This window comes from Rhamphochromis longiceps, linkage group LG18 (genome assembly GCF_057381845.1).
Source record: "Rhamphochromis longiceps isolate RC_006_pf linkage group LG18, R_longiceps_female_GT1.1, whole genome shotgun sequence".
NCBI lineage: Eukaryota > Metazoa > Chordata > Actinopteri > Cichliformes > Cichlidae > Rhamphochromis > Rhamphochromis longiceps.
In genome coordinates, this window is record NC_140574.1 from 20,610,171 (window position 1) to 20,634,044 (window position 23,874).

Below are 23,874 nucleotides of genomic sequence, written 5' to 3' on the forward strand. Positions count from 1 at the left end.
AAATATACACCATGTATTTTCCCCCCAAATGACAAAGTAGATTAATCACTCATGGGTATATCAGGGTTTGGAGGAGGAAACAAGTTTACAGAGTACATGTTAGATCTGTTTCCTTCACTTATTGAGCAAGAGTGCTTATATTACACTGTGCTACAAGCTGTGATTTGCTAATGTCAGGAATTGCTTACACGGCCATCGGGATGACAGAGATAGAGCGTATGTGGGGGAATATGAGAAAGAAACCAAGACCAAGAGCAGTCAGTTGCTTGGAGTAGGTCAATTACACCAAATTAATTCAGCTCTTTGCAGTTACTGCGATTGTTAGATAAATCGATACATGTTCATTAGCCTGGAGTAGCACTGAAATGAAATATGCTTGGCTGGTTGGAGGATAGTAATGGGCCGATGATGAGCCAAACGAGATAGTGTCTCACCTAGCCCGAAGTAGGAAATAGAAATAAATGGGTAGAATAACCCTAATGACATCAAACACCTCCAAGCTACAAGATAATCACAGTATGTGATTACCAGTACGTATATGCACATTCTAAGTGATTCACAATAGCTTGCCATATCTCATTTCCCCATCTTTCTTTCTACCCTAAAACTGAATTCTATTCCTCTTGCTTAGTGTCTTCAGCTCCTTGACTATCCTCGGGATTAGCCTAAAGCTAGATGTTATAGAGGAGTGGTTTCAAACTTTCTGGACCCAAAGTTCAATTTTTGGCTTCCTTCATCTAGACAGTGGAGCAAAGGGAGCTGCCTTTTCAGATGCAGCACTCTTTTGAAGTATCTCTTCTTTCTGAAAATATATTTTGGTTATCAAGTATCTCTTTAGCTTGTTTGACAACATATTAGCATTAGCCAACTTGATCCCAAACTGCAATTCCTACCAGTAATCTCAATGTTGGATTAGTTGGGATTTCTTCCAGGTAAAAAAATGTTTTTTAGTTTTTTTAAAATAAAAAGAAAAAATCCATCTTGGACCATCTCGGCTATCTCAATGCTAAGAAGCATCCCAGCCTGCCTATATCATAAGATCATGGTCTGCTGTGAGTAGGGTCGACTTTTATCTTTATCCACCCAACAGTCTTATTAGACATGTCCACTCAATAATTGACTACAGAAAATATGGAGACAAGACCTGGTGTTCTGGTCACCACAAAAAGCGAGAAAGCAAATCTGACCCAAGTGATTGGGTGTGAAAGCTTCTAAGAGAAGTATTCAGAGAGTGTTGGCAGCAATTAAGCAAACTGAAAATAGGATTCAGAATAAATACTGATGGGATGCTTAATGTGAGTCAAGAAAGGCCATTTACAGGTGTTCAATAGCATTAAAAAAAGATACAAAAAAAAACAGTACGAAGAGGAGCATTCGCATGTGCAGTAACACCTTTCATTGCACAGCAGAGGACAGGCTTTTAGTGCACGATTGCCACGAGTAATTTGAGCCATAGGACCTCCAGCCATGTAGCTGTGACAGTGCAGCCACTCAATAAGCTAACTCGGTCTTGGTAAAATCACCCTGGGACCTCTTAAGAAGTGGTAAAGCAGTTGAGCCCTACGTAGTGGTGTGTAATTCCAACCTAACCCACAGCCCTAAACAGCCATAATTCATTGGCTTAAAGTGCCACAAAGCCATGCCACCAGTTCAGCACAGGTGATGTGCCTCCGGTAAACTCCGAAACTTTAAAGAAGGAGAAGGAGAAGGAGAAAAATCTTTCATCTTGGCTGGAATGACCGTGAATGTGTAATGATACCTTCCTTTATTTGACCACTGCTGTGTATTTGGTATAGGTCTGCATATTTGGAAACATGTTGGCCCATGTTACTTTGGATTGATCACTTACAAAGCACAGTTGGTGCAATTTTCAATGGAATCACCCTCTTCTTAAGAAATAGGAACTTTTTATAAATACAAAGAGCATATGACACTGACATTCTGGGACAAGGGATATTCGGTAAAAGCATGTACCCCTTAACAAACCTTTTAACCCTTCTCAGCTGTAGAGTCTTTCACATTACTGGTGCATTCTGTGATCCAGACATGGTCCAGACAAGTCCATGAAAGTGACAAAGGAGGCTACAGTACAACAATAGTTGGCATACATACACACTGTGTGATATAAAATGCATAATGCTAGAGGTTTCTTACTATAGCATAACAGATAAACACAAGTGTGGTCTAGGATGTTATTGCTGTTCAGGCCATATTTTTAGGGAGATGAGCAATTCAGATGTAGTGGGCAACATGTGATGAATAGATGTAAATACCTTGCCACCCCCAGTTTTACAAAAACAGTCAACAGGATGCTGACTTGAAGCCAATCTGTTCAGATGTCGTCAGATTAATGGAAGATAGCACATGTTCGAAAGAGGCATTAGTAAAAGAACGTCTTCTGACAGAAAACAGCCAAATAGGTTTGCTTCGGGTATAATGGTTAATGGCAGAAGGTGATGTGGCTGTTCGATCATATGCAGATGATTCATCTTAACCAGTACCTTTCTCCACACTTGATCAGCTTCAGCTTCAGAAGAACAACTGCCTTGACTCATGTGACCGAATGAATCAAAGGCTTGAATTAGACTAGGGTGGTTAAACTGCAATCCTCTAACCTTTTCTCTTTCCTGATGCATACTTGTTGAATAAAGATTGTGATGAAGACTATTTTCACAGTAGTCCAACAAACAAAAAACGGTCAATTTAAGGTGTCGAATATGCAACAAAGCAGCACAAGTATGGGTAGCTGTTTTTTCTGAACTCAATGCTTTTGTCCCACTGAGCTCAACTCACTTTGTTTTCTGCAGCATCATTTATAACAGAATAGAGTGGTATAAGTGTGCTGTATTATTACCCAGCTCTGTGCAAAAAGAGCTGGATTTAAAAATATTTAAATAAATCTTATAAGTATGATAAGCTAAAGTTAGAGAGCCAAGGCTGAGATGGTTTGGACATGTGCGGTGGAGAGGCAGTGGATATATTTGACAAAAGATGTTGAAAATGGAGCTGCCAGGCAGGAGGAAAAAGAGAAAAACCTCAGAGAAGATTCGCGGATGTAGTGAAGGAGAACTTACAGAGGGCTGGTGTAAGAGAAGAGGATGATAGGTATAGGGTGAGATGGAGACAGATGATCTGCTGTGGTGACCCCTCGAAGGAAGCAGTCGAATATCGCGCAGGAGGCATTGGAATATATTCATATGAGTAACAGAGTAGAACTTAACTGAGCTCAGGTTCACATAGCATGTCTGAGGGAGGAGGAGAATCCCAGTACAAGACCCATCCTATTGTCTGTCTTTATTGGGTATTACAGGCAACTAAGGTACAATTGTCATGTTTCAGGATTTTTGTCATATTTCTAATCGAACTGGGGATAACTTTTTCACAGGTTTGTGTATCATTAGGGAAAACTGGAATTTTTTTGTTTTTAAATACCCAACTGATAGTTGGAACAAGGAGGAGGTTGGAGGATACTGATAAAAAGTAACAGAAGCAAAACAAAAACATCCAAGGCCGCTTGCCCAGGTGTTTCTGAGAACTCCAAGTGACTGGAGCTGCTGATGACATGTTCATGTTGTCACCAGCTGGCTTACAAATGACAGCGACAAGAAAAAGCAAGATTCTGCAGTGTCTGTATTTGCCGGGAGGGAAATGAACAGAAAGAAAAAAAAAAGATGACTTCAACAAAAGTCTTGTTGTAGACTTGGAGAGATCATTTAAGAACAAAGAATAATAGGTGGGGGTGCATGGTGGATAAGAGTAATCAAGCATTGAATAGAAACCACACTGTTTAAGCTTGTCTGCCCTGCAAACGACCTCTCCTGATTTGCGTGCTGTTTCCCCTTGTGCATTTTCTGATGTCTAGTGCAGTTGTCCTTAGAGTACAGCTGACTACACTAACTACTATGAAGAGATTGGACAAGATATCAACCAAAGAATTTATCAGTGCTTAGTTTTTTAAATGCTTGACGTTTAAAGCATTTATTTTTAGCGTGCGGTTATCTTTGGGAATAACTGTTGGGTTTCAGGGACTGTGGCAAGCCCGAGACTGCCATTTGTATAGGCTCAAATTGCCTTACACGGCATAGATTTTTAGAGCATTTGTATGTGTTTGCTCATGTCTATGTTTATTGCCTATGGATGACCTTATGTGGGATGGCGAGTAAATGTTTGTCAAGTGGCTCCTGACAAGTTGCCTGTTCATGGGCTTGAGGCTGTTTGCCATACAGTAAATGGCTACTAAGTTCACAGCATGTGAGAACAGTCTGGCCTTTCAGAACAAAACCTCCTGTTCAGAGTATTTCAATATGCCCAAGCCTTGCATGTAAAGTTCACTGGCTACAAGCATCTGCTCAGCGCCCCCTCCCCACACACACACTTGTTTGAAAGGTCTAGATTTCTTTTTCAGCGGTATGGGTCTAATGTTATGTGAACAGCATATACTGTGCAGACTGATTAAAAACATGTAAAATAAATTAACATCACACAAGAACTCGTTTTTTTTAGTGTATATCTGTAGATAATTCTCCTTCCTTTATATTTTGCTTGGAAAATGGGACCAACTGGTTATGGCTGATGGCCACACCTCTCCGAAACTGCTTCTGCCAGAGGTTTCTTCCTGTTAACAGGGAGTTTCTCTCTCCCACTGATGCCAAAGTGCTTGCTCATAGGGGGTCATATGATTGTTGGGGTTTTCTATTTTTTCTCTGTATTATTGTAGGGTCTTTACATTACAGTATAAAGCACCTCGGGGGAACTGTTTTAATTTGGTACATATATATATATTAGAGGTGCAACGATACACAAAATTCACAGTTCGGTTCGGTTCGATACTTTGGTGTCACGGTTCGATATTTTTTCGATACAAAAAAATGTTCATGCTTTTTTAATTTGTCATTTATTAAAATTGTAAATATATATTTTAACTCAAAAGTACAGTTTTTAAATTTAATGTTGCTGAAACAACAAAGTAATAAAAAGTAAATCAATCTGATCGAGAAATCACTCATCTTTGGAAAAGAGTTTATTACAGAGAAATGGCTCTTTACAAAATAAAAGCTATACTATACGCTTCTTCTGGGCTATATTGTCAGCAGCATATTAAACTTATCAGGTCCCCATAAGGAGAATCATGTGCTAACGGTTGTATAAATGACTCGGGTAAAGTTTGTAGCATGCGTGCTTGTTGTTTTTGTCTGCTTTCACTTGTCTTTGCACTAGGATGATGTCGGTGTAAATGTGCAGTCATATTTGTTGTGTTCCCACTAGTGCTGTCAGCGTTAATCTTGTTGAAATGACGTTAACGCCACAACACGGCAAATCTCCGTTAACGAGCTACCGCGGATCGCCCCGTGCGTGGGGCTGGACGGCGTCAACACGTTAACAAGCTAACTGCGCTAACGCACTAGTTCCCACCAATGTAATTGAGCATTGCGTGGCACATCCGACATACTGTTTTACTTTTGTCCATGATGCGCTTACCTTCAGGGTCAAACTTCACATGAAGACCAAAATAGTTCCAAAGGCCAGATCTGAATAAGGGTGGGGGAGGTTCAATTTGCCATGTTGCAACGAGCTTAGCTTCAGTCTTGCTAGTGGATCTGCGCTCGGCAGTGCAGCCTAGGCGGAGTAGTCGAACGCAGATCCACTGAGCTCTCAACACAGACAGCATCGTCAGAAGAAAAGTTGATAAAATAATGTAAAATATATATATATATATATATATATATGATTGATTTGAATTGAATTGAATTGAATTGGAATAGGTGCAGTAATTTATTGAACCATGTGCAAACATACACAGAAATACAATATATAAACAGCAGATGTTGCCCGTTGAATCCAAATCTGATGATACTTCTTTGCATTCATAATTCCATCAATTTTGAGAAGATTGTTTGCCACTTATTTCAGTCCAGTTCTTGTGTAATTTGGCATACCTCAGCTTTTCTTCCTGTTTCCCTTCCTTAAAAATGACAGGCTTCTAGACAGCCACCGTTCCCTTGAGACCATTGCAGCTGAAGGACCAGGTGTATCTCTCAGATCCTGTGTCAGATCTTTGTGAAAGTAAGTATCTGAAAGTGTCTTGACTTTCAGATACTCTTCAGCTGCTGTACATGGGTTTTTAAGACATTTTTCCTCCATTTGTCCAGTTTCCTCAGATTTTTCACTGCATCCCATGCTCAGATATCCAAATTTCTGCCTAATGTATTTGAGAATCACCTTCTTTGACATTTTTCATAGATTAATATGTTATTGTTAAGTGACTTGTTTGGTCAGGTACCAGGATTGAACTAAACATGAGGGGGAAAAGAAGCGAGTCTCCAAAGAAAAACTTTTAAATACCTTGGACATTAACTGTTTTTTCAATCTGTGATTTAGGAAATTTAAATATATATGGCAATAGTTTTATTTAAACAAAAAAAAATGATTAAGATTGGATTGTTGACATTTTTTGAATGTTAAGTAGCAAAAATTGCATGATTGTCTTAAAAAAATAACAAACATAAATCATCAAACAGGAGAACTTTAAAAAAACAGCTGATATAACCCACTGTGTACTAATCACAGGACTTCCCCATGAGTAACTCAACACATGTTCAATTCCCACAACAGCTGGGGGGTGGGGAAAGGCTTTATTAATCATGCAGAACCGACAATTTGCTGGTTATCTTGATAGCAGTGCCATCATCCCAAGTGCAGTACCCTCTTCAGCTGAAATGGTGCCACCCACAGCCACAAAAATACACACTCTCAGTCATAGTAAACAGCCTCCTCTCCTCTCAGTTATTAATCACTGACATTATTCCCCTCCTCGCCTTGCTCTAATTCAGTCTGATGTTTGTTTCACAGAAATGATTATAGCTAGGGAAATTAACATGCACTAATGTGAGCACTAAAGGGCTTAGTTATATGTCCAGTCTATTTAGTATAGACCAATTAATGAAATAATCACAAACTAGTCACTAATGCTCTGTATTTTTTTAACATTATGTTTTGTAGAAGTAAGTTCACGGTGGATTGTTCTGGAAGGAATTCAGCGTGAAAGCATGGAAATAGAACATTAATAATGCACACAAACAGTATTATTAAGCAGCTCTTTATTTTTTTAATGCAGTCCATGTATGCTAAAATGTTTCTATCATATTTTTTACCTTAAATGTTTGTTTTTGTAATTTTATCAGTGTGTCTTCTTACTACATGAAGCAATATCAAGCTAAAGTGTGCAACAGACCCACTAATGCTTTGGTGTGATAGCAGATTCTGCACTCTTAGTCTATCATGAATTCTGCACCCCAAACAGAGCCTCAGTAGCAGATTCTGCTCCACTGATGCATTGAGAGGAGAGATAGCCAAGTATCACAAATTCACATTTTATCAAAGAAATGCTCCATTTGCCTTACAAAAATAAAGCTTTGCAGCAGTAATTTTGGTATTTAAGTAGCTAAGCATGAGAATATTTATAGCATTTTTCCACATTACAAAAAAGAACAAAGATAGGACTGAGAAAAGAGACTGCTGCAGTTTGTATTGCACTGTATTGATTGTCTACATAGATATTAGTCAAGCCCATTTACCTATAGAAATTCTGGTTTAAATCACTCAAGTACTTACTGGAGTTAAATATTGACATTATCAAAGAGAAGACGTGTGTCTGTTACCTATAGACTTAATTTTGTGTGCATAAAGCCATTTACTTTTTTTTCTTGTCTCCAAAAAACACTTCATTCTAGGTGATCTAAGTGATTGTGTACTGGGTTCCACATTGTTGCTAAATCTGCAATAATGCTTACTGTGACTTTATGTCACTAAAACAGGTCAGAATGCTAAGCACTGAATTTGTTGAGATTTCTACACCAGTTTAAACATACAATCTGTTAATCAGTGCACTGTGCTGCACACTGTTATAATTAGTGAGACATATTGTAGTGAAACTTTACTTCAAAGTAAGCCATGAACTGTGAGAGTCTCTTTTCAGTTTGAAGATTTGTTTCAGTTACAGATTACTAGACCAGACAGATTACTTTGATAATTCTTGAGTGACTGTCTACTCCAGTAAAAACTAATGTTGATTTCAGTACCAGTAATGTGTGCTAAGATTTTTCTCCAGTAGGAGACATATTGTTTAGTCTTTACATCCACACTGAGACTGTTTTAGCTTGCACAGTGTTTGTCTTTTCACAATTGAATAATAGGATCCTGCTGATACAAGGCATGCATCTAATAAACTTCAGGAGAATGTCACAAAGCGTCCTGCTGATGAACATGTACATAAATTAAATAAGATGATTCTAATGAATCAAGAAAAGATCTAGATTATCCATTCATTTGAATGTCTTCATTCCTAATGTCAATCCCAGAGGAGTCCTTGGCAAAAGAAGTAATAAAGCTCCCATCGTTTAAGAAATGATCTACAATCATTTATTTGCCTGGCAAATACAGATGTGTAATCTCTTTTACCAGTGATGCTTTATGTTTATACAGTAGTCTTTTGGGGTCATAAATCATTGAAAACTCTGAAAGATAGAATCTGTAGTTTTTAGTTGTTTTATGTTTCTTTTCATGTGACGAGCAAGAGCAGCCACAAGTGCTCTCAAAAATAAATAAATTAAAACAAAAAGAAGAGTAATTAAGTCCTTTGTGAATGTGTGAATATTACAAGCTTAGGCAGTTGGGTTTAACAGATAAAATAGAATCAGATTCACCATGGGTCACTTTGCTATCAATCCCTCGCAGTAGCAAAAGGCAATTCAAATTCCAGATCAAATACGCATCCTTGTAATTCAATTAATGCAATATACATGAAAATATCCTTTACCTTGGGTATTCTCAAGATGACCCCCCCCCCCATACACCTTAAAAATGAATAATGATTTTTCATGCTTCGCCCCAAAGCCCACGAGCATTCCTTCAGGCTTTGAAAAGAGCAAAACATTTCATTTTGGGGTCAGCATCAGGGAGTACAGGTCACTGCTAGTCTGTGCTTCAGGCAGAGGGAAAGGACGCGGACAGACAAAGCTGCCTTCAAGAGTGCGCATCAATTGTGCATTCACGGGGGAGTGAGTCACTTCCATAGAAAAAGGGCTCTGAGTCAGAAGCCATAAATGTGTAGAAAGAGTTTTCAAATGCTTGGTGAGGTTCTGCATTTGAGGCCACCAGAAGGGCAGAAGAGCTAATTCTAAAAAAGAAGGAGTCATCATTTGGGTGCTGTAGCATTTGTGCTGTACTGTGTGCTCAGTGTTTAATCCCCTGAGTTATAGCGCTCGAGTGAAATTTATTCCAAAACAGTTCACTGTTGCCATTCAGAGCAAACTTATAACATCTGAATTCTGCCTTGAAATTTGCTGCATTAATTGTATGTCTATCGCGTAATCAGTTCTGGGATATCCTGCTGTGTCAGTGGTTACATCCCCTATGTAGTATCAAACAAGCCCTGCAATGAAATGTTCCAGGCCAAACGCACTGCCAGACTCACCATGACACTTCCCTTTTATTAGCATCCAATTTGATGAGCTCATTTCCGCACCAACACTCTTATCACAAGCCAAGCCTGGAGACAGTCAGACCCCTAAGACACAGCCCCCCACTTTAAACCACTGCTTAGAGGGCTGTTTGATTCTTCAATTAATCTCTTGTGTCAGAGGGGAGAAGCTGTAAGTCCAAAAGCTATTGATAGCGTCCATGTTCGGAAGACTGAGAGTTGGCAGCAAATAAGAATTTTCAGTTGTTGTCCAAGCAGTTTGTTTTGTGTGTGTGTGTGTGTGTGTGTGGCACACAGAAAATCTGGTTGGTAAATATCCTAAAGTAAAATAAGCACTTGAAGGAAGAAAATGAAGCATAAAATCAAATACACAAACAACGAGATGTAAAGTTAATCTGCAATGTCAGAGGATTACACAGGATTTTTTTTTTTTTTGCATCATTTTGCTGTTTCAGCAAGATGAAGGAGCACCGACCTTATCAAGACACTGCTTATATCACAGGCCAGAGATTTTTTAAGGGTCAGCACTTTTATGATTGCCTCGACTCATATTCACAAGTACAAGTATATGCAAGCACGACGACAAAAGCACTCACATACCCATAAAGACATCCTTACAAACACGCTCGCTTAAACCATCCATAATCACTTTATCAGCCTCGCGCTGCCTGCTGAAGCATCAATTGATTTGTTGCCAGTACATGTCACTCCTCTCCAGTGCCGTTAAATCTCCCAAGTATGGAAGATTAGCATCAATATATAATTCTAAAATTAATTTGGAGGAAAATGAGGGATAAGTGCATCGCATCATTGAAAGTCAATTTGTATATCTCACCCTCACCCGTGAGGTCAACTGCTTACGGTATTGGCCACAATAATACTAGACTAAAATAAGATTAATGACACAAAGAGCGAGCCAGTGCTGGTGGAGGTTACAGGAAATGGGCACACACTGATGTTGTTTTTTGTTGTTTTTGAACGCCTGTGCGAGACACTGCAGTGCTCAGTATCAGCTCCAACTGTTCAGCATTTAAACCATCAAAACTGTAAAACGTTAAATCACCGATTCTTTACGGACAAATTTCCAATCTATTATTAGACATCAAAAACGCTTCCTATTTAATTCAGGTTGGCCGCTAGAAAAGTTTAGCCTCTCTGACATCAGCTCAACAACAGCTCTGAAGAAATTAACAGCTATAGTTCCTGCCAAGCTTCAGGGCCACAGAGCATGCCAGAGTTTAAAAGGCCCAGCATGCATTTGTCTCAATCACAATTTTTACAAGGCAGAGCTCAGCTATCATTAAAATATTTCCTCACACAAGACCATGAAAAGCATCATTAAATGATCTGGATTAGATTTCAGTGTTGATGCAGGAGAGGATGCATAATGGAGCTTTTTAACAATATGTTGTTGACAAATGAGGCAAATTATAAAGACGCTGGAGTCTAACCAGGAGCCTGGCATAGTGTGTGTTTCTGATTGGTTGTAGCGTCCGAGGTATATTTCCATAGTGATAAATCACAGAGTCATATTAAATTGTGCAACTCACAGCAATAACACATTAGCAATATTCTGATATTAACAAATACATTCAGCATTGCATGTTAACAGCATAAAGATGATGTTGGCGACTAAATTGATTCCGGCTTTCTTTTTTGTCACAGTTATACAGGCAGAGTTGTAGGAAATGGTCTGTATGCCCAGAGGAATAACCCAGAGGTCAAAGTTCGCAATGTGGAGTGCGCAGTCGCTGAAGCTAAGGAGAGGCTGGAGAACTTCAACACGGTAGGATGGATTTTTCAGTTATCATATGCATAGCTTAATTCTTTTATTAGACCAGCTATCATAAAAACAAGAAAATATTAATAGAAATCTGTCAAAAATGTGTTTACAACTATAAAATGTGTGCTTATTCATTAGTAGAATAACAAACTGAATTCATGTTTTAACACTAAAATGTGAGCCAGCACACTGGACATATTAATAACATTCAACCACTAAACCCATTTTGGTCTGTTCAGTAATGCAAGTAAATAGCTGTAATTCAGAATCTAATAATTTTTTTCTCTTCTTTTTGTCAATTTTTCAGCTTTCTTGTCAAATAGTTGTTTGAAAATTTATGAATAACAACAATATTTATATTTTAGCATTAAAACTCTGATTTTGAGTAAAGAGCTTAACTGTGATGGATGCACATGGTCTAATTGTTGTGTTTTGTAATTAATAACAAGAGGAATTAAGAAGATAATAATAATGCTAATAATACAGACTTGATGATTGTTGGTTGTGGACAAATGCAACTCAAAGTCTTATAAGGACTCAAATGCTATGACACATTGTCAAAAGAACTACTGAAATGTCCTTGCCATTTTCTTTTGATCCAAAGACTTGTTTTGAGCTCAGAGGCAGATATCAAAGATAAATGAAAAGGATAGTGTGTGAAAGGGAGACAGTGACAAAAAAGGGAATTACTGTGGAAAGAAAAAAAAAAGAAAGATGAGAGGCAGGAGCAAAAGGTCATGAATGAGTGACAGATAGCATAGATGACACAGGCAGCTTCAAAGTGACACTGTTTGTCATGTAGATGGGGTTTAGGGCTGAAAAGAACCAAGAAGAAAAGGGCCATTTCAGACAGTCCCTAGAGGCCATTTGAGGAGACAAACGGGCCAGGATTTGGTTCCCCTCTGCCCGCCTGCCCTTTTGTTGCCCTGAAAAAATTATGGCCACAGATAGAAAGTGCAGCGATGACTAGAGCTCTATCTCTATATCTCACTTTGCTTTTTCCGTTTGACCACTTTTATACCTGTGTGGTTTCCCATGCTTCCATCTTATGGATTTCCCTTTTTCTCTGTATTAACTGTATTTTTGTTTTAGTCTTATTTGAGTCGATAGTGTCACTCGTTACTCTTTCATCTGTACAGCAGCCACACTATATATCACTCAACCTGTTAACTGGCAGTTCAAGATCATTCCTGTTAGACCACAACATCCCATTGTGCTGGTGGCTGTCAAGTGCCTCGTTGTCATGGAAACTATGCAGAGTTGAGCGGGTGCCCTGTTGACATTTACAGACTTGAAAAGCCTACCTTGCATCTACACTAGGTGCCAGAGCTTGACTGAGCTTTATGTTTGTGCCAGATAAGAGAGAGTATCACAGAGTGTTAGCCTGCATGAAGTGACAGTCAACCAAAGAAAGTCTTGGTCGACTGGAATCGTTACTACTCTCAAACCAATCGATTGGCGGCACTGGGTGGGGGGTGATAAGAGAAGAAACGTTCAGCTTGGTCTCGGTGTAGGTGTGTGCTCCTGCGAGACCGAGGAGCTAGTGAATCTGTGGTTTGGTGTGAATGCTGTTATAAATGAATTATTAGGGCAAACACGGAAATCGACGAGTTCTGATGTATTTGCACTCAAAGCCTTGAGCCTAAACGGGGAAGTTGTTTGAACATAATAACACCGACAAAATGTAAATGTTAATTGAATAGGATACATTCATTTGGGAAAATTAAAAGCTACTAAAACACGCAGGAGGTGACAAGATTGGCTGATCAGTGAGAATTTGGCTGAATAAACAAATATCAACCAAGCTATCAACCAGTCGAACTAGAGATTACAGCACAAGTCATCACATGTGCTCATACCTGTGTGAACAGATTGCTTGCTAAGATGCAGATTTGCAGACATAGGAACACTAAAAAAGAGAAAATAAAACTGTATGTTTTCTGAAATGCTGCATATTAACTTTTAAAGTTCATCTATGCCTGACAGCAAAGATGGTCACTATTTAGACAAATACTGTAGGCCAGATAAAAGTGGTTTTGTTCTGAATGTTCTGAACATTTTTGGAACCAGAAGCTTCAATTCATCAATAACCTTTGAGCATACTTTTGCTGGATGCTGGCAAACAGTTGATAAGTAAAGGCACAAAACATGCAACATGCAATTTACCTGAAATACCTGAAAATTAATTTGCTTTTTAAAATCTATCTGCATTCATAAACAAGGACTGGAAAAGGAAGTTTTTCATTGCTCTGAGATTCAGGTGTGCTATTGGAAAGACGCACACTGCTTTGTATACAGTGGGCTGCTGAGGGGGCCTGGGAGCATGGAGCAAACCTATAAATAACCAAAAACCAGCCAGGCATGTGATTGTCATTGTTCTTGGAAGAGCTGCAAGCACATAAAAGTAAAGGTTATCTTACTAAAAGTGCAGGAAAACTATCAATTTTTATCTTTGAATAAATAAATAATGAGTTTGATTGATTTTATGTTAAATCTGATTTCATATTAAACAACAAAAAATAGTTTGATAGTATAATGTGTGACTGTGACAGTAACAAAAGGTTAAAAAAAAGTCTGCCTGGTTTACTCTCATGGACTAGATGATTCAAAGCATAGCCTGCACAGTGTTGGTCCTCCGTGCATGCTTGTACCCCCACTTTCATCTTTTCAAAAACTCCTTTGAGTTTCAGATGCTCGCAACACTTTTAAGTCCTCACTTCTTCAAACGACTGTTTAGGGTTAAGATTTCGATTGTGTGTCGATGTTAGGAGGATAATTAGGCCGTGCGTTTGTCTTCTTTCATCCTTTGAACTACTGTGGATATTTATTTCATTTTAAATGGAAATTAGATGCTGACAAATAACAAATGCACACCGACTGCTTTTAAATCATATCCATATTTTCTTTTTTTTTTTAGCTTAAAAGATATTGCAGGTTTTTCAGAGAAGGTCTAATCTCAGCTTTTTCCAGATTTGAATAACTTCAATTTCCGGGATTAGTGGGCTTAAAGACGTGTATATTTTTACCTACTGAAGAGCAGTTACACTCTGAGCACTGTGGCACTAAGAGGATTGGAAAACTACTCTTGATATATCGCAGACTATGACCCATCATCTAACCATGGCACCCTTCTGTTTAAGCACTCAGATCCCTTTACAAAATGAGTATGTGTGTGAGTTTCACCCACACAACCCTACACATACAGTACACACGGGGATAGAGCTAGAGGACATGCACACAACATTTCCACGTTAAATCAAGGACATAACATCTAGAAATAAAACTAAAATACACACACACACACGGGACAAGGCTAAATCTTGACCTTCTATAAAATAGTCCATTAAATGAGTAGGCCAACTCCCCTGTCCTCCCCTGTGTACCTCCTCTAACTCTCCTCTTTCTCCTTTTCTTTCTTTTTGCCTGTAAAGGTTGCTAATCCGGACAATAAATGCTTCAAAGTAGATTTCTGATTCTTAGCCATCAGTCCAGCTGTTTTTGGGTGGGGATCATTTCACAACGGTCTATCTGTTTCCATGTGATTATTAAGTCCAGATCATTTGTCAGTTTGTCACTTTGCACTTTTGTAAATGAAAAGTCAGCGGCAACATTCAGGGTAGGAAAAAAACCCCAAAACACTCAGACGCTGATTCTCATGCTTTATTTCTATCTTTATTTCACTCAGACTCACGCCTATAAAGGGGCAATAGCATTAACAATTTTGAAAGCGGTTGCAGGATAGAGAGTTGGAAAGCATAAAGATGCAATATAGTGAGGCTGACATGTGATTGATGGGACTGACTGCAGCTTTGCTGTCTTGTTTGGCCAGTGGCCCAGATAGGTTCCACATCAGAGAAGCCACGCTTGTTTTAGACCCACACTGTGCATATCCTCTTTGTGGGTCCAGTCAGTCCATGGCCCTATCAGCTGCTGCACAGACTCAGAGACTCAGAGTTCTATGTGCCTTTGTTAGATAGACTTAATTGTGCTTGCTTTTTAGAAACGGTTAAAATAAACAGATAAACAGCTGATTCTTTAAAGTATATCGGTTTTATAGATATACAGCTCTCAGCGGACTTTCTGACTTCAGTATACATCTCTTTTATGATTTAGCAATGCCTGCAGCAGTGTGAAAGGGTTTGAGCTCTCAAGAGTTAGTGGAGTCCAGGGATGAAGAAAGAGCTCGGGCTGAGCTGGCAGCCTGTCACAGGGAGGGGACAAATTCTTTCCACTTGAAGAAGATGATGGAGTTGGTCTTCACAGGAGCTCTGCTGCTCTTTACTGCTGCTGTGGCAACGATACAGCAACAAGTCTCACTGCCCAGAGCTCTCCGTTCACTTGGCAACCAGACTTCATGAACCCAGACTGTAATTTAAATATAACTTTTTTTTAAATGCCATAATTAGATGCAAAGCTCATAAAAATTCAGTGAACTGTGGATGTTTTTCTTCACTGGGTAATACTGTATTTGCTTGCCTTTTGGGTTATAATTTTAATACAGTGATCCTTGTCCTGTTAAGAAAATATGTGGCTGGTTGTGTTTTTGGGACACGGTTTCAAAAATCCCTTTTCCAAATCCCCCTTTTTAATCTTTTTCAATCTGCTATGGTATGCATTTGTAAAACCATATTAAAGACTGTTTTCTTAAGGTTATCACCAAGATGGATTACAGACTCATGTGGCTTCTCCTTTTTAGTAAATGTTATTGAATCAAGGAGATGCTGGGTTTTTATGTGAAATTATTCACTTTTCCATTTGGGATGATGGGGCATAAAAGTGAAATTGATCATATCGCTGCAAATTGGCACTAAATTCCTGATCTGTTTCAGTTGGGATTCTGAATATCTCATTTCGAGACACACTGATTTAATTTACTTTACATTAGATAAATAAACATATTTTCAAAGGCTTCAGGTAAGAAGAGAAATCTTGAAATAGAAAAAGAAGAGAAATGGATATCTCAGAGAAAAAGTAAGCCACAATCTAATTTAATTTTCCCAGCATATTGGCCTTAGTAAAAGCACAAGTAGTGTAGAAGCTACACTGATTTGACCCAGTAAGTGGGTTGATTATCCTGATAATGTTTGGTATTCATGGTGTGTAAACTGGATTGGTGCCTTGAAGTCAGCTCTTCAAACCTTTTGCTCCTTTATAAGGACATCTGAAGCCGATTTTCATGTCTAAAAAATCTGCTTCCCAGCAGCAAATGAGCACCATTCGCTGTCTTTCGACCCGCACACCTCTCGCAGGAAGCTGTCGGAACATGCACTCAGAAAAATGCTGATGTCACCGAAACTGCCACGCATTTTTCAATAACATCTCCATCACTTAGCTGTTAGAAGTCAAAGTTTGTTCCCGTGCGCATATATTCCACACACGAGCTGTTTCAGTCAGTACCTTACAGGAGCAGGGTGTGACAATCCAATGCAGCGATTAGGTAATGGGGGTTACATGAGGGCATGTCGAACAGAGTGTCACTAACAGCGACAAACTCAATCAGCTTGTGCTAGCTTGTAGTGGAGGTGTGGCTCGGCAGTTGTTGAAAAATGTTGAAAACATTGCTCAGAGTTCTAAGAAACTTAGGTGGACTTTTTTTTCCACAAACAGCATCTGTTTTCAGATTTCATACTGATTTAATAAAATGTCATGCAAAATTAGTCCATGTGAACACCTCTGGCTCATTATATTCAAGATTTGGTTCACCAAGACAGATCCTTCTATAGCTTTTCTCTGTGTTTCCCCTATAAATTTGCCCAAATTGTATTTTGCAATTGCATCCAAACATGATTTTTTCTCTCTTAACATGTGGGGAATATGAAGGCTGCTGTAGACAGACGGAGTAATTTAAATTATAAAAACGAAGCTATGATAAACTATATTATAATGAAACCACTGCTGCCATCAGAAAATAACAATTGCTCTACATACACATGGATAAGGCTCTTTTATAGTTATGAACAGTCTTGTTGACCATAACAGGTATAATTAATATACACAAGCAGCACAGTACAGCTACTGCAGGGATGGATGGCAGAGCACTGCGGCTGTCCAGAGTTTGTTTTGAACCTGTCACTCTTCTTAGGATGCACCGTTTTCATCTTTTCATTCCTATACTTTTAGAAGAAGCTTCTCCCTCGCTCCGTCTCTCTCCCAGCCGCCTTTTCTTTGTCAGGCAGTGTGAGAAATAGAGATAATTGCATCCAGTTCCTCTTTAATTGGGGACATCCACAGACACACAGACATAACGGATATTTAAACACTCATATTTTGTCTCCCAGCTGATGTTTGTTTTTACTTAAAAGCATTGTTGGCCGTAACAGTATGTGAGAAAATGTAGCCAATTTCATTCAACAAGTTGAGAGTACTTATGTTATGCAGACATTCACCGCTGTCAGTTTTTCCTTCAGTATCCTCCAGAATTTCCTTTGCTTTCCTTTTTTTTCTGCCCGCATATGCAGTTTTATCACCACTGCCCTCGATGAGGTGATACTGTTTCAGACAGGGCTGAAAAAGAGCAGATGTGGGCACATGGAGGATAGGACTTATGATCCTTGTCCGCAAGGTTGCCAATCATACCCTAAATGTATGCATAGCCATATGAAAATGCTTACTGTAACTGTTGCAGTAGGTTTCATCATATGCCAAGTGGTCACATTTCACATTTTTACATTTCATGATTAGATGTCCCATTTATGTCTACATTACAGCAGAATCTATACAGCTCAGTCTTTCTTCTAGACTCCAAGGTGATTGGTTACTCCTGGCAGTACAGATTTTAGCGTGACTAGGAAGCATTAAAAAATGCAGGAATTCAGCCCTTGATTCTCTCAAACCTGCCGCATCATCCTCTAACTAAAGAATGCTTTTGAAAAGAAAGAGAGAGGTGCATTAGTTGGCACTGTGAGAGGGGAACTAGAAAATATTTCATGATTTGGGATTTTATTCAAAGCCTTTTTGGAATACCTGATTTGCCCTTGGATGCCAGGGTAATTTCAAGGTAAGCCTTAAAGGAAAAGGTTTGTATCTTGTATCTGTGCCCTCGCCGTACCCATCAGCTTACACAACTGCAAGTTGTTCAAGCGCCTGTCTGTGCTCCTTTTTTAAAAAGAAAAACAACAAAATGTTTCAGTTTTCTTTCCCAGACTTGAAAATCTTTCATTTGTCTTTGTTGTTTCTCGGAAACTGTTGGCATTCAGTATATATAGATGATGGCATTAACGATAATAACTTCTGATTATCATAAAACATTGTAAAGTTAATTGCGCTCGCAAATTATAGCTTGTCAGTCTTCTATTGAAAGTTTAAATTGAAATGAAATGTAAATACATATACATGTTCTCAATTCTAATAGGTCGTTCTAACCCAACGGTACACAGACATGTCAGAGAGAGTGACGAGTCATGTTAGAACAAAACCATCTGTCTGCATCTCAAAGGCACAGTAAATCTCTGACTTATCCATAATGTAAAGTCTGCTGCTATTGAGATATTGTTCCCACTTGTCTACTCATTGTACCTCATTGGAGACAGATCAGGAGGATGACCCTTTGAGTTGTTGTTGTTATTTCTCATAAACAGATCAACCTTTGTGTTGTTGAACATATTGTTACGGTTTTCTTTGTTGTTTTCTTTTTGTAGCATATTTTATATTTGAAAAAAACTGACACAGCTTAGCAGGCTGCCTGTGAACAAACGCTCCCTTGATGTGTTGATGGCTTCTGCTCTAAAGCGAGAAGGAAAATTAAATAAATACAAACCATTTTAAGAAAGTGCTTAAGATGCTCATTGAAATCCAGAGCAGAAGCAGTCTTTTTCTATCACATTATACATTCATGTTATTCATATCTGTCTCTAGCTCCACAGACAAATTATAAATTTGCTTCCTCGCTATGTTACAATTGTAAAGGAAGGACTTTAGTTTGACCATTTAGCAATCATGACTTAACAAAAATAACCCAACACCCTGCACTCAGTAGACAGCAACAAACCAACAATTATACTAACCGTGGTTTCCACAGCAACAACACCTTAATTGATTCACTCCCTAATTAACATGCTTTAAGGACAGCTGGGCCAAGCAACACTGTGTCAAACATCCACTCAGTGCCATAGTTATAAGCTTAATATCACGCTGGCATCAAGTGATGGCGAACATTATGCTGCTTAGCAGAGCATTTGGGTGTGAACTGCTGTAATGCACACTGAATTTATTTAGTTGCTTTACATGATAGAAAAATCATAATGGGTTTATCTTATTCAAGAACATTGCTTTCTCTTTTTTCCCAGATTGTCTCAGTTATCAGTCATTAGTCTGTCAGCAAACTGTAATATGAATTAACTCATACTATAAAATATGGAACTCTAACAACTGTCAAATATTGTTCACCCTGTTCCCCTCCTATTGTAATTTATTCACACTTGTGAAAATTAAGACATCCAGTTTTACCAATGACTTTCACTTTTACCTGAAATGTACAAGATCTGGTTTATCAGCCTGTACTTAAGTGGTTATAGCTGTATCATCTCATTTTACTCTCTCAGGCCACAGTGAGAAGATGTACTTTCACATTGGTTGAATGTGGTTGAATGTGAAACATGATGGAAGTAATGAGTATACCGATTATCATGTAAAAGTACCAGCTTGAGTCAAAACCATTCTAAATGTCTTTCTCTAGCATCTGCAATCACTAATGTGATAGAAGAAGAAAAAGGAAAAAAAGAATACTAATATGTCTGTTTGAATAACTCTGGTACCCAAACAAGCATTTATTTATTATCTTAAGTTAAATTCAGTTCCGTGTAGCTTCCTTGGTTTGTGCTTCAGTTTCTCTGTTTGTCAGTTTGGGGCTTTGACTATCTTGACATCTAGTTTTTGTTTTAAGTAAACCTCTTATGAAACATCTTATTAATTGAAAATTAAACCTTTCTTTGCCATTAGCAAATAAATTAGTTGCCATGAGCGCGATTAATCTGTTTCCTTGCTTTTTTTTCCTGCTAGTTGAGGTTATTAGATTATCCTTATGCATCTTTTTTGGGACCATGAGACTTTTCTTATTGTGCTATCATCAAGTCAAAATATACATTTTAAGACACATACCTTTAACAGTTGAGATTCCTTTATGTTAGTCTGTAAGGGTCTGTGGGAATTTGCAAAATGTAAATTCCATGATAGTCTGTGCAGACACTTTTTTGGACCTACATGGTGAGCCCACTTAACATTGGTTTTTCTTTGTGTTACTTATATGAACAACAAGCTTTTCAGGAAACTTTTTTTTTCCTGAATCCACACACTTGGAACATGTTGCAGACTGACAGCCACCCTTTGTAGAAGCACATTAAGCTTGTTGAAGATAGCATGTTAACGTTTACTGTAGTTTGAAACATCACGTGGGATGAGTGTGTTATCACTGGACCACTAGCATGTCTGATTCTCTGTCTTGTTTCTCTTAAGCTTTGCACTCTAATTCTTATAAATAAACTTGTCTGGTTTTGTGAAATGTTTCTTTTGGGGCACTGAAGGCTTAGGAGAGAACTTGTTCTTCTGTTGTCAGGTGTATGAGTGAGTCACTGGGGTGGTGTCAATAGCAAAGACATCTGTAATCCCACAACACCTGAAGACATGTCGAGAGGTGAATGAGAGGAATGGGGCCAACTCCATGCCTCTCATTCACCTCTCAACATGTCTTCGCTGGTTGTGCCTTCCCTTTAAGGTCAGTTAGTCCCAGGAATGATCTTGTAAACTTTGTAAAGCAGGTTTAACAGTGTATTCACACATGTGTGCAAATGCATCCATCTATAATTTCACATATTCCAAAGTTCTGATATCTATGCCCTTATTTTGAACTTAATGTGCAAAGTACAGTTTTCTTATTGTGTCATGAGAGTTTGTCAGACATGGTGTTATGGAGCAGAGACCACCCTGATGATGATGGACAGCATGAAGGGCCAACAAAGCCAATTAGGTGGCCACACAGCAGGAGGGAAGGATATGGTCCTGATGGGCCAGGCTGATAAAGTCTTATTTCAGCTGTATATAGACTAATACCTAATATAAATTAGAATAATTCACCAAAAGAATTAACAACTGCCACTGTATAATTGGTTTGTTTTCTGCCAAACCTTTCTACATTTCAGAACCTTTCTGCTCTCAGAAAGTGTCCTGAGATTTATACAGGAGTAATGGGATCTTCCACTATGATCCAACAGTCCAACAGATGACAGATTTTTGAAGGATCTGCAGCTTGCAGTATCAAAAAGAAACTTATGTTAAAGTATATCATATGTTATCTATATTAAAAGTTGCTCACAGTGTTTCACATGCAGGATATTGGAATCTTATGCATTAACCATATTTCTGTGCATATGCAGGACACAGAGGAAATGTTTCCAGAATTGGCAGAAATGGAAGACTGGGAAGAGCTGGGCAGTGGGAAAAGGGAGGAGGGCAGCACCACAGAGTGTGATGATGAAGATGGTTGTCAAGCCTCAGGAGACGGTCAAGACAAACACTGTAAGTCACACCTTTCCATGCAAAAACACTCACTATACAAGCACAATTCCACACGAAGTCTGCGTGTTTATTTAGAATATCAATTGCGTTATATAACTAAGGAAGTGCCTGCCTCTGGAGAGACAGTGTGCTTTCTTTTTTTCAGCTAAGTGACCCTGTTATTGTTTTCTAAGAACTGTCACAAACTCTCTCTTTTATTCATCTCCTACCTGGCAAAGGATATTCACCTCAAATCACATTTTCACACTCTGCTGAGGCTCCAGCAAAGGTGGTGGCATATAAGTACCTTATATACCAGATGCCAAATCAAAAAGATGGCTTGCTTACTTACAGACACACTCTATTGGACCTCGTGTTCATTTTAATGAATATTTTATCTCCTGCAGAGATTTTACATTTTTAACACCATATTACCATGGTGTTTTGTTTTTCCCAAGCAATGTAGTGAAAAAAGAGACAACTGCAACCAGTGTTAGTGTCAGCCTTGTTGTACTTTAAAACTGATTTTTTTTTTCAATGCACCTGGTAAATAGACCATTTGGAGATACCATACAGTGAGAGCTAGAAGGAAGTGGACGGGCAATACAAAGAGGGAAAGTAATAAAATCCCAGCTGAGTAAGCTGAGCCTCTTCGGCTCAGACTGCCAGGGTTTCAGCTGCTGATTCAGCAGTCTCTCAATATGTAGCATGTACCATGTTTACTCTGTCCACCACAAACCCAGACAAGCACATGTCGTACATTTGGATGACTGCATGCACATTAAAATATATATTTTAATGACGAGCAATTAAGTACAACACAGACTGAAGTGTATTTACGATTGTGACTATAATTGCAAATTTACATACTGCTTGTCAGTCTTTCTCCGTTTCCTTTCATTACATTTTCACTTACCCCTTAACACTATCACAACATGGCCACACTTTTTTTTAGACACCCAGCAGTTTTTTTGCATGGCCTTTTTCTTCTAGATTGCAGCAGTCAAAGCTTTGTCATTTTAACAGGTTGTTTAAATGACATTTAACTGCTGTTTATTGAAACAAACACAACCCATATTGTTCAGTTCAGCCCTGTAACCTCAAGGTCGACACTGCTAGCAATTTCTTCTCTACCTGTTTTTAAGACAAGACAAAGTAATTCTATTTAACTGAGGTCCTGAAGATTGCACTGAAGGCACAATCCCAAAGTAAGGGAATATTTAATCAGAACAGCGTAATACTGTTTGTACTTAGAAGAAAAGAGGAAAATAAAACAATACGGTACAGTTAAATATCACTGAAAAAGTCCAGTTACACGCAGTTCTGGAAAGATCCTCTCAGCCCAGCTCCTTGTTACAGTGCGGATGAAAAAATCCAGTGTTGGTCAGAGTTCTACCACCAGTATTCCAGATAATCAATGCAAAATGCTGTCTGGGATTTCCTAAACTACCTCCAGTAATTTTTCAAAAAATGACCCATTGTTTACTGTCTTTTAGCTTTATAAGTGTGTTTTCCATCAAATCACACCTTTTGGCAAGGTAATGGGCTATAAAGTAATATTACACATTTGGCCCTTGTATTAGACAAATACAAGAAGACAGAATTAATTAATTAATTGATTGTAAGACAGAATTTTTTGCTTCTCTGAAGTCTAATGCCAAGAGATAGCAAACATTATCAGAGACGCACATCACACCACACAAGGCTGAACTCATTTGTGAGTCTGCTCAACTACAGTGGGGCAAAAAAGTATTTAGTCAGCCACCGATTGTGCAAGTTCCCCCACCTAAAATGATGACAGAGGTCAGTAATTTGCACCAGAGGTACACTTCAACTGTGAGAGACAGAATGTGAAAAAAAAATCCATGAATCCACATGGTAGGATTTGTAAAGAATTTATTCGTAAATCAGGGTGGAAAATAAGTATTTGGTCAATAACAAAAATACAACTCAATACTTTGTAACATAACCTTTGTTGGCAATAACAGAGGTCAAACGTTTACTATAGGTCTTTACCAGGTTTGCACACACAGTAGCTGGTATTTTGGCCCATTCCTCCATGCAGATCTTCTCGAGAGCAGTGATGTTTTGGGGCTGTCGCCGAGCAACACGGACTTTCAACTCC

General features: G+C 38.6%; 1 protein-coding gene across 2 annotated transcripts in view; it reads left to right on the forward strand.

Annotated features, from left to right (window-relative positions):
* Positions 1–23,874, forward strand: part of gpc5c (glypican 5c) — a 112,604-nt gene that overhangs the window by 66,272 nt on the left and 22,458 nt on the right. For both annotated transcript variants that reach the window (XM_085388424.1, XM_085388425.1), the window contains 2 exons: positions 11,144–11,264; positions 21,629–21,770. In XM_085388424.1, coding sequence (XP_085244550.1) covers positions 11,144–11,264; positions 21,629–21,770 — 263 coding nt within the window. The remainder of the gene's footprint in view (positions 1–11,143; positions 11,265–21,628; positions 21,771–23,874) is intronic.